General features: G+C 37.0%; 1 protein-coding gene across 1 annotated transcript in view; it reads left to right on the top strand.

The window, feature by feature from the left end:
* The first annotated feature begins 375 nt into the window (after positions 1 to 375).
* The window catches only part of rabgap1l (RAB GTPase activating protein 1-like), a 112,728-nt gene continuing 100,573 nt past the window's right edge, over positions 376 to 12,530 (top strand). The window contains exons 1-3 of the mRNA XM_008406579.3: positions 376 to 507; positions 5,858 to 6,089; positions 6,372 to 6,519. Coding sequence (XP_008404801.1) covers positions 5,952 to 6,089; positions 6,372 to 6,519 — 286 coding nt within the window. The 5' untranslated portion in view covers positions 376 to 507; positions 5,858 to 5,951. The remainder of the gene's footprint in view (positions 508 to 5,857; positions 6,090 to 6,371; positions 6,520 to 12,530) is intronic.

Here is a 12,530-nt window from a genome sequence, read left to right as displayed (position 1 = left end):
AAAATGTCAATTCAACCTTTATAAACACATTTTTTCCTTCTGATAAAGGAAGAAAGGTAAATATATTCACAGTATATTCATTTATTTTTTTGTCCGTGTAATTAATTGGGAACTACTGTTCAACAATGTATGTTTTCTTGACAACGAATATAAAATGGGCTTTTGATTAATAATATATTAGATTTGAACTTTTTTATTGCTTAGTTGTTTTTCACGAGAGACGCGTTGATCAGCTATCCCTCCTCTGGCCCGCTTAAATAGACGTGTTTAAACTGGAAGAGTGGGTACACATTTTTGGTCTTTTTTTTTTCTTCAGCTTCTGTTTGTAAAAATATTCATGAAAAAAATTCCTATGCAAGGTAGGTTTTGAAGATAACGCGCATGCGCCATACATTACACCGGAAAATGTTTAATAAAACTCCAGAGTAATTCATCTTTGACACAACACACGATCTTCGCTGCAACTTATCGGACACAAAATAAACAACTCCACAAACCTTCAAATAAGTAAGTTGACAACTCTCTAAACGGCTACCTATGCTTATGTTAGAGTTACATCTGCGAGCAGATAAAGATGGAGACTTGTTTCCTTTCTTCGCTCTCGGGTGTTTTTCCTCCGGAGCCGGGCGGGGTGTTCCTGAAAAAGCTCAGTGGTCCAACTGTTTTGGACTTCGAGCTGGTAGCGTTAGCCAAAGTTAGCTCTAGCTCCCAGCTGTAGCCTCGCACACGTATCCAGGTACTTCCTGTCTAGCCCGCAGTCACCTGTCTTGACATTCCCGAGTAAGCGGAGAGGCTTGTGGAAGCTATTGTAAGAAACGTGAGAAAACCCCCCTGATACATTTATGATGAGTTAGCTTGCTCCTTGCTAATTATTTCTCGCTGTTTGTGGTTTCTGCGTCCACTTAGCTGCTGCAAAAGCAGTCTGTCCGCCTCTCATTGTAATGATTTGCAAGGCAGCACTTTGTCAAAGCTGTCCAGCTTTCTACATGCGTATCACGGTACAGTTTACAGATAAAACATAGCAAATGAGGCTAACCAGCTGGTGTTACCATGGCACTCTTTGCCTCATCCAGGCCTGTAGACATCAACAAAAGCAGTTTACTGCTTTTGTTGATGTCTCCTGGGACCCTAACAACTACGTTGTCATGTCAAACTCACAGCATCATCAGCTGACTGTGATGCATTTATTTAAATGACACTTGATGGACCTCTATCACGAAATACTTTGTGTAGAAATGGTTTCCTGAAGGTGTGGTTGATTTCAGTTTCACAGTTGACAAGTTCAAAAGGTATGGAGACATGTTGGTGCTATACTAGATATAAACACCTTTTTTTTTCATTCTTCCTCTCTCCCCCAGGCATACATGTGTGAAAAGTATTTTAAAATAAACTTGAAATGAGTTAACCGGCCCAGAGATGCAACAGTTTAGGACAAAGAAAAGCACATTTTAAAGAAGACACCAGCAAAATAAGTGGTTTTCAACTGATAATAAGCAATTATAATTTTCATATAGTTACATATTATACCTATGACACTAGTTTTTTACATTTTTCCTTCAATTTAATGCTTTAAATTATGTTTTAGCAGAGCATCGACTAGGAGAAACACTGATAATTAGAATGCAGAAAATAACTGAATGCAACATAACAATGCATTTTTAATTTTAATTGGCACATTCCTTTGGATATTTTTAGCATTTTAAATTGTAATTTTGCCCTTTCTGCACAGTATGTTATTATTCCTTTTTTTATGCATTACATTCTTATCTTTGTGTGAATCTACATGCACTGCTTGCCTCTCAGTTTGTTGCAGTTTATTTAAGAGTCCAATTAGCTGCAGTAAAACTACAACAATTCTTACCGTGGTCCAACAGAATTATTACATCAAAGAAAAAAGTTGCACATTTACCTTGAACAAAACAAAAATCAGAGACATATTTACACTTTCCCTTTACACTTCCTATTGCAATTATTCGTTCTACATTCTGTAAAATTATGCATATCACTTTGCTGCCATTACAATGAAATTACCAAGAGATATTTCTATTCTATTCTATTCTATTCTATTTTTATTTTCTATCCTATTTGTATTTCTGTTCCATTTGCCATATCCAATTAGCCATAGAATAAAAATATTTAATGTCCCTCAGTGGGGAAATTCATGTTTACCAGTAGCAAAATGGAAGAAAGGGAAATACCAGAAAGGTAAACATATAAAATCCAAAATGGTTTGCTTTTAAAAATAAATTCAGCCATTTCACTTTCTGTGCATATGCTTTCTGCCATTTTTAATTTTTTGAAAGGGGGATGTTGAAGTTGTCAGGTTAGGTTCACAGGAGGCCACCGAAATGATTTAGCAAGAGAAGTTACTGTTATCTATATGTCCAAAATGCTGGCTGCATCATTCACAGCTAGACAAGAGGCCATGTGCATTGCATCACCTTTCAGTAGTTTGGCAAAAGCAAAGATTTTACTTATCTCTCATTCTTCAAGTGAACTGTAAGTGCTACATAATACATCATACAGCATGAGGGGAAGTCCAGCAGAACAGAAAGACCCAGACAAACAAAACCTTGGTGAAAACACTAATTCAGTTACAATTAATGTTTACTATTATTTCAGTTTACCCCCACCGAGGGTTCACTTGAACTGTCCAGCTGTTTCTTCTGTTACTGGGATCGCCACATCTGTTCTTTAAACTACTGATCAGCTCTGCTTCATGTGTTGTACCATTGTCAAACACACAGCCTCTTCCTGGTTTCACAGAGGCTGTGTCTGGTAGCCCGTTAGCCAGTCGACCAGTCCTGAACTGGAGACAGACCAGTAATGACAAGTTTGCTGCTCTTTTGTGACCACAAGGGATGAGACTGTTTGTGTCATTTTGGAGTAGAATCAGTTAATATTAACATGTCTGCAAAGTCTGGTGAGCTGTTGATGTTATATGCATGCAAAGCAAGATATGTATTTTATTATTATGTAATTTTCTTTGTAAAAGTTGATTATATGCATGTTTAATTTTGATGAACGGAGTGTTTTACTATAACTGTGTGACTCAAGTTGTTTGCGTAGCACAATGGGATGTGGTTTATGGTTATTTAAATGAATAGTGTAGTAGGAGGAGCCTGTTTAACACGTTGGTGAGACCTTTAGCAGACTAAAGGTGAAAGAAATGTTTACCATGTCAGGATAAATATAATCCAAAAAAAAAAACATCAACAGCACATACACAACATTCAGGACTCTGTATAAGGGAAGGATAATCAAATCATTTAGTCAAATAGATCTCTTATCTGGACTGTTAAGCAGAAACTTGTAAAAGTTAATGGGCAGATTGTTCTAGTCTTTTTTTTTCTTCTTTTTTTGCGAGTGTAATGGATTATGTGTGAATTGAGCACATGACTTATTTTGCCTCCTGCATTTTAGCTTCTGCAGATGGCTGGAGGATAATTTGCCTAGTCTTAACTGTATGAATGCCTTCTGTGTGCATGTAATCATGGCGTTATCTGTGACTGAATGGCTCCTTCCTGCATTCCCTCTCATCAGTTTGTATTTGTATGCCTGAAACCTAAAGTTTCAGATTCTTTTAAAGATAGATTCCTGCAAAAGCACCAGTGAGTGTAGTTTTGAATTAGTAAATGTGATTAATTTTGTGTTGTACTGCCAGAATTTAAAAAAAATTTCAGTTGTTTTTCTTTAAACTAGAGATGCACCGATTTCCAAATGTCCTATTTCTGATCTTTTTTGCTTTTCTTTTAAGTCAAACCTGCCTCTGATTTTAAACAATTGTTTTTTCTAAGACAAAGATAAAATGAATATATGTCGCAGGTTCTTTGGAAGAGGTGGTTTTGAATTTATGAGGAAATAAATGAACCATAAGCTTGTCCCTATTTTTTGCATGTCTTCATGAGTCTTTAACCTCGCTCTGATTTTAATCAACTAAGAAAAGTGCATCAAATATGTTATTTGTGGAGGTGTTTATAGCTATAGGATGGGAGTTCTAATTGTTCATGCATTTTAGAAATATTAAGGGAAATTAAGATTTTTCACCAGTCAGAGCCGAACAAAGAGTAACTGGTTATGATAGTAACTGGTTATGATCTGTGGCAGATTATAATCAAATTGCGCTGACAGGTATTGTTGTCAGACAGCATTATTATGGTAGAAAGTTAGAATGCCTTTACCACAAAGTGTAAGTCACAGTTGTAATTGGTTACAGATAAGATTATTGTCTTTGTGTTTCTGGTCTTCATGTTATTACAGTCGTTTTGATCTACATTTGTTTTCTCATTAGATTGCTGCTTGTATTTTTCTGGCTTGTTTTTTTTTTTTTTTTTTTTTTTTTTTTTTGCCAGAGCAATGCATGCATTTTTTTTCCAATAAAATAGTCAGGCCATTGTAAGAAGTGATTATTATTTTCTTGACTGTTGCTATTCTGATGCTGGCATTTTATTTGAGCAGCATTTCAAAGATGTTGGCAGCACTTATGGAAATGTAACCTTTTAATTTCACATTCCAGCAGCCATTCATTAACTACTGTTTCATAAAGGCGTGTTTGTGGCTCAGCCAGCCGTTTTTTAATGTGCACAGGGTGTATTAAAGATACTTAGGCCCTGTCAACACTTGTTTTGTAATGTGTGCTAACAGAGATACCACAAATGAATGTCCATTAATGTTTAAAATAATGGAGACCAGTAATGATTAAAAAAAAAATAAAAAAAACAAAACAAAACAAAAAAACAGTTTTTAAAAATAAACTAAGGTACTTGTTATATTACCGTTTTTCGGAAAGCTGATATTAATGTTATTTTTGTACATGCCCACTTAATTTTGAATGTATTTATGTTTGAATAATAATTTATCCAGCTAACGTTCCGGGTGAGAGGCGGGGTCACCCTGGACAGGTCGCCAGTCTGTCGCAGGGCAACACAGAGACAAACAACCACGCACACACACACACTCACACTTAGGGACAATTTGGAGAGGCCAATTAACCTGACTGTCATGTTTTTGGACTGTGGGAGGAAACCGGAGTACCCGGAGAAAACCCATGCATGCACAGGGAGAACATGCAAACTCCATGCAGAAAGACCGGGGCCAGGAATCGAACCCAGAACCTAGCTTAATAGTTCAAGTTTTTCGATTAAAATACTGAAATAAAGAAACTTAATGATGATATTCTAATTTTTGAGATGCACCTATATTAACAGTATCTTACGGAGTTTAAAAATTTTTTTTTTTACATTTTATTAAAAAACACTTATTTTTAATAAAACAGTAACAACAAGAGGAATAATTATCTTAAGTAGCATTTTGACAAACTTTAAAAGTTCTGTACAAAGTTTAATTTAACATAAAGTGCCGGATGAACACTCAGTTATATTAAATAACATGTTTAAAAATATAACCATCATAAAATGTTATTAATGGAAACTCAATGGTTGTATTAACCGGTCAGCTGGACTTTCAGAGACTGTTGCTGCAGTCAAATCTTATGAATTATGCAACTGAATATGTTGTTATATAACAAGTGGGTCCTTCCATCCTAACAGGTATCATTAATTCAGATGTTGCATAAAACCCGTCTTACTTGTTTAAGCAGTAGCTTTCAATGAAAACAGCAAGTTGTTTAAAATTTGACCCATATTTGTTGATTTTATGTTTGATTGTGTTTCATAATGAACTTTTAAGGGTTGAACACTCTTGCGAATGTAACTACATGATTGCTTGGAAGGCAACAATACCATGAGTTCACATTTTGCATCCCAATAGGATATTCAGTCTGAAGGAGCCTCACTGCTCTTTGTAATCACATGCTAGTGCCGCATTTCTAATCCAGTTCCTTTTGTTTTTCATGCAGGCTGCCGTCCAACACAGCTGGGCTGACAGGAGGGAAGGGGAGAACATTAACCTTGGTCTCCCTTAGATCCTGATCCTGAGTGAACCTGCTAGCCATGGATGACAGCTCCTCACTGGGCAAAGTCAGCAGCTCTACAGAGTCCGTGGCCACCGTCACCAGTGAAGAGTTTGTCCTAGTGCAGTCCAGCTCGGTCAGTTCACCGCAGGGCTCTGAGGGCAGACCGAGACTCAAGGTCAGAAATGAGCACTGTGTGATCACTAAATTAGTTTAAATTAATTGTCCCCATAATCTACAAAGTTAAGCACACCTAAGATATCTTGAGTAAATTTGAAGTTGCAAAATATAAAACAAAACTCTTCCTTTGAATATTTTACAACATTAATTGGTCTTCGGCACCAAATATACAGTCCCTAAACTGCGCTGAATACATTTGTGCATGGATTTTATGTGATTCTGTGTAGTCATAAGCTCAAAATAGCGTGCTTCTGTAATATTTTGTCTCCCCCACCCCCAGATGTCCTGGAATGGAAGTGATCAGCTGGAAAAGGCTATGGAGGAGGTGTTGGATGACGACGATGAGGTGAAGGTAGAAAAGAGCTGCGTGGAACAGATGGAGAAGCAAAAGAAACTGGAGAGCCAAGTGTCAGAGACCCAACCTGCAGGTAAACACTCTGGAACCAATAGGTTTGAATAAGGTTAACATGTAGGCCGTCAAAAAAACACATTTTCTGGATAATCCTTTGTCCCAGTAATTACTGCGATGAACGATAATGATATTTTGAGACTTTTTTCAAGTAACATATTGATAGTTGCATAATATTGCAATAAGTTTCCTCTCTGAAAAGATTAATAAATTTTGATTCTGTAATTAACATTTAACACTGGAACTGTAAGATATTGTAACTATCCAAGATAAAACAAAACGATAAATAAAACGGAATTTTAAACCACACACAACCGAAACTTTATATAAAATTGATTTTGACATCTCTATAAACAAGACTTCAATCAGAATGGAAATTATCAAACTTATTTTAATTTGTCATGCAATTACTGCAGTGAGCTTGTTAGCATGCTCATAATCTCTTAGCTTGTACTTTTTAATTAATCAAATTTATGAACTTTATGACTTGAAGACTATGAAAGCCTGTGGTTGGGTACCCCTGGTTTACTGCATATGTAGTTAAGTAATGTCTATCAGCAGTTTGTTTTAGTTATTTTGGTTTATAAGAAATGTATGCAGTGTATTATTATTATTATTATTATTAGATAAATTAAGATATATTTAAAGTCATTGGTTAAGTACAAGGGTACAAAATGGCTTGTTCCCAGTATAAAAACAGAACAGATTTGGGTGAAACGGCAACACTTGGGTACAAAACGGGGCCTTGATTTGCCAGAGCCGTGCCACTCCCATGGTTTTCTTTGCTGTTGGATCAACACAGTCAGCACTTGAACTCTGGCTGCTTTGTATGTAAACATAGTTGACTGAAATCACTCAATAAACAAGCCTTGTACAGCAAAACAGCTTTCAGGCTGCAGGACCTATACACACTCATGAACTACTTTTCAGCATTACCTGTACAGACTTAAGTAATGAGCAAAGTTATTCTGTTTAAGTTTGTCTAATCTTGGCAGTTCTACCAACCACCATGTATAAAAACAACAACGTGGCTTGTATAGTTCTGTATGATGGAGTAATGGGGATCTGTTCCATGGGGTGACCTAAACAAATAACCCAGTCCTTGATTTGAGCAACCTGTTCAGGTGCACAAATCAAGTTCAACAAGGTTCTAAGTCATTTACTGGTAAAACAACCTGAGCTGCAGCTGAATGTGAGGATAGGTCCATGTTGTTGTCCAACAGGAAAATCATGATTTCTAGCACTGACTTTCTGCTCTTCTATTATATCACTTGACTCCATAAGCCAGTATCTTTACAACAGTGAAAAACCACAGAAATTTAACTGAAACTGTATATTTGTAATAAAATCTTGTGCACACACAAGATTTTAATACTTTAGCCTGTTCTGAGTTATTTTAATTGAGATGGGCTGTTTATCAGTGGCAGTTCTAGACCAACAGTAACAGGGTGGAGCCGGTGTTGTTTTTAATAAGGGCACAGAACAAAGGCGTGAAACTAAAAACAGGGCAATATTTCATTGTTGAATATATTAAGCGAGCAACTTGTGACTTTGAAGCTCAGTATGGCTAAAGTTAAAAGTCCAACACTTTTATTTTTATTTAATTGTGAAAGTAAATAATGAAATTAGTTTAAGGGACTAATTTAAGAAATTAATTTAGTATTTTCTCTTCATTACTTTGGGGGTAGCAAGAGCAAAAACCGGTTCTACAGGGACACTGGCCCCTGTTTCTCTAGACCCACCCATGCCAGTTATAAATATAAGAATATAAGAGTATATTAAGGTTTAAAAAATGAGATGAAGTTATAACTGCTAAAATGCTTTGCTAAGTTATTCCTATTAAGGTCCTTTGTAACAAAATGTCAGAGGAAATGCAGGAATGACTGGATTAACTCAGTGCTGTTCTCCTTCCATCTGCTGTTGTGAACTGCCAGTCGGGTGACTAAAAGAAAGCGTCTGCATTTATCTCACACTTACAGAAAAGACAAAACTGGCCGCTTAGAAATAGTTCCAGTCGTAAAGAAGCACAGACGGTCCTGTTGGGGAAACTAAAACAGTTCCAACTCCTAACACCAGGCCAGCTTTTTACCCCACAACCCGCCTATATCTATGTAGGGATGTACAACTAACCTTTATTCTATTCTTTATTAAAACAGATTAGCTGTTTTCTGTTGGGAGTTAGAGCTCCTTATGATTAATTCACAACATTTAAATTAATTGAAAGCACATCTGAATGTAGAATTTATCCATCCATCCATCCATTTTCTTGCACCCTTTTTCCCTCAGTGGGGTCGGGAGGGGTGCTAGTGCCCATCTCCAGCCAACGTTTCGGGCGAGAGGCGGGGTACACCCTGGACAGGTTGCCAGTCTGTCGCAGGGCAACACAGAGACACACAACCATGCACACACACACTCATACCTAGGGGCAATTTGGAGAGGCCAATTAACCTGACAGTCATGTTTTTGGACTGTGGGAGGAAACCGGAGTACCCGGAGAAAACCCACGCATACACAGGGAGAACATGCAAACTCCATGCAGAAAGACCCCAGGCCGGGAATCGAACCCAGAACCTTCTTGCAGCAAGGCAACAGCTCTACCAACTGCGCCACTGTGCAGCCCATGTAGAATTTAGTTAGGAGAAATATAAATTGTAACACAAAAAATCATAGGAGAGAATTGTGGACCTCCACAAGTCTTGTTCATCCTGGGGTTCAGTTTCCAAATGCCTGGAAGTGCTGTGCTAATTTGTTCAAGCTTTTTATGTACAAGTTTATACTTGTAAAAACAGGGGAATGTCCACCCAGCACACTATTAAGAAGGGGGTTTTCTGTGATGTGATTTTTTTGGTGATTAATGTGTGGACAATCCCAAGGAAAAACAACAAATTTTCTGAAAATGCTGACTGATGCTGGTAAGAGGGTGCCGTTTGCCACAGGTTAAATAAATTCTGTACTAATATAGGCCTAAAGCCATTGCTTCAAAGATGATACAAAAATTTAGATATTTTTACAGATTACCTGTCTCATATTATAGTGTCACAACATAGTGATTTTTTTAAAGATATATTTTTTAAAAATCTACATTTTTTATCTAAAGATACATACAGCAGATTTAAGGAAAAATGGGGCAAGTTTGCAACCCTGAGAAGACCTTTCCAGTTGTGTGGATGTTTTGCTGCAGGATGGAGTGCTACACAAACATAATAGATGGTTTTATGAGTAAAGAACACTATTTGGAAATATTGAAGCAACATCTTGAAACATCAGCCAGGAAGTTAAAGCTCTTGCACAAATGGGCCTTCCAAGTGGCACAGCATCAACAAAGTCAATCAGCTGAGTGTTCATCACAAAGCCTTGATTTCAGGCACAGACCATTTGTTGAGCAACTTGGTACACAAACTTGACTCGGTTGCACCAATTGTTTCTCACAAACAATTGTGAGAAACTTATGGAAGGATGGCAAGAACATTTGAAAGGTTATTCAGCCAAATATTGTGAAACGTCTATAAACTTCTGAATTTAAAAAGGTACAAAAAGTTGAATAAACAAATCGTCTTTGTAGGAACTTGATGATCCTCTGCTAAGCAGCCTGTTATTGTACTATATTGTGCTGTATTTATTTTAGTTGTTGTTTTTGAATGTTGTTAAATTGCCTACTGCAGTATATGTGAATACTGAGAGGCTGCTAGCCTCGGGAAGGAATAAAAAGCTAGCACTGTTTTAAAAATACAGTTACAGCTTCAAGCTGTACATCTTTATTTCCCAGCATTGAAAGATGTATTTTTACTCTGTTATTATACAGTGAGAATCTTAGGGTGACCCCTAAGGGATTCTGATGCTCTGTGCTTTAACTCCTCTGTGTCACTGACTGACTTGTTTGGATAGTTTCAGTATGTTTTTTTTCTTCCACTTTAACTGCTTTTAATGATCCTGCATTATGTTTATGACAAAATAAAAAGCAGATGTGATTCTTCACATCAGAGGAGAGGAAGTCCAGCATAAATAATTTTTTTTATTTTTGGATGAGTTCAGGTGAAATGAAACGGCGAGTGATGAAATCTGTCACACAGGAAACAAGCACGTACTATGACTGTCTTTAAGCAAATGGTTAGCAATGTTCAGAAGGAGGAAGCGTTTTGCTCCAAAAACGGCAAAAAGACGAGGTATGTTGGGACATTTTTAAATGTAAATGCAGCTTTTCAGCTTTTATTTTTAGTTCAAGTTGGTGTAGACATCTTTACTAGCAAAGCTAATTAGTTATTTTTAAATCTTATAGACCACATCAAATGTAGAACTAGCGTTATTTAATGCCACTGTGAGGTTCCACTTTGAAGGTGAATGCACTTTTGCTTTTACTTGAGGAGTCAGCAAGCCCCCGAGACAGTGCTGCCCTGGGCATTTGCCACACATGAACATTGAACTTTCTTTTTCTTTTTTCTTTTTGTTTAACTCATCTGATAGTTGTCATCTTTAATATTTTTCTCTATTACCTCTGCACTGGAGTGGGGGATTCGTTTAGCTGCACAGGTAAATATGACTGCACAGCAGCTTTGTAAGGTTGCCATCTGATTAGCATTATTAAAGCTCTGGTTTGACATGTTTTCATGATTTGGGGGCAACATTTAATCATCTCTTGCCAAAAACCTGAACTATCTAGTCCAGTCAAACCTGAACTGGGTAAGATAGATCATTTGAGCTACAGTTTGAGATTTATGAAACCTTTATTATGTTCCTGAAAAAAGACAAACTTTTTTTAAGCATTAGGTCTAGGGCTGTAACAAAATCTCTTTGTACAAGATCTTGTAATGTTAAAGCATTACAATATTTCTCTTTGAAGTGACTGCTAGTCAGATGCAGTAAGTCTGACTTCACCTGATGAAATTCTAACATAATATGCTCCAAATATTCTTAAATAATTTGTGTAGTAGCACTTTGGGTTCAAAGTAGGAGTGGTAAATGGCGACAGATTGATAAACAAGGCATATCCGATATGTAAACACTATATTTCAGATTCTGAAGGAGGCAGAAAGCATCTCTAAAACAACCAATGGCTGGAGGACAGAAATGGAAAATGTTGTAACTGCAGATCATTCATGGTTGAAGCACTGTTCTAAGGTCTGAAAAGATAAAAAGGAAGAAAAAGATTTCAGTTTGTCGAGTTGGACAAAAAATGAAAAAAATGAAGAATAAAGGCCTTTTTGACATAAATTAGATTTTTAAGGTATTCTTGAAAGTATTATGAAAGTCTCGTCCTGTCTTGTTCTTGTGAATCTAGGGCTAGATGATATGGCTGAAAAACATATGATACAAGAGTTTCATATCAGCTTATATAGAAAATTATTGATTCGTTTTTTGTTTTAAATATCTGGAATACTGCCTAACTGGTGACGTGACACAAGTTTACAGTCGCACTTATTTCCTCCCTCCACTCCCTGCAGTTGGTTTTATTTTTAAGCGGTGGCTGCACTGTGGTAAAGGTTGTTGTTAGGCAACCACAAGTTACTTAACAGGTTGTTGCTAGGTAACCAAAGAATGAGTGAGTTAGTTGATGTAATCAAACTTGCTTAGCTGGCAGTGAGAACAGCTAAAGCCTTTCATTTGCCTACATCCCCCAGAATGCTGCGTGGTTCTGGATCGGAGTTGAATTAAATTATTGAATATTCTATCAGACGTATTACCTATTGATGTCGATCATGTGTTTACAGAGATATCTATTGTTATTGATGTATTGCCCAGCCCTATGTGATACTAGTGAGTTTTAGGTATCGCTACTCCCCTAATTAAGACCGTGATAAATTATTGGGGAAGTATTGGTCACCATTTAAACAAAAACTGGCAGTGTCGTCAGTATGATTTTGCAGGTGTGCTAGACAGCTGCAGGGAGACTGAGGGGGAAACTGTTAGCATGCTATAAAAGCGAGCATGTGAGCAGTGGAAGTTCAGCTGCTGGGTTCATTGTTCTGCTTCCTGTTTGTTGGTGTGAAAGTTTCAGATCGGAAGTTATTTCAGAGAAGACCCTCGAACTTCCTC

This window comes from Poecilia reticulata, chromosome 4 (assembly GCF_904066995.2).
Source record: "Poecilia reticulata chromosome 4, P_reticulata-male-v2, whole genome shotgun sequence".
Taxonomy (NCBI): Eukaryota; Metazoa; Chordata; class Actinopteri; order Cyprinodontiformes; family Poeciliidae; genus Poecilia; species Poecilia reticulata.
This window is presented reverse-complemented; position numbering and strand designations above follow the sequence as displayed.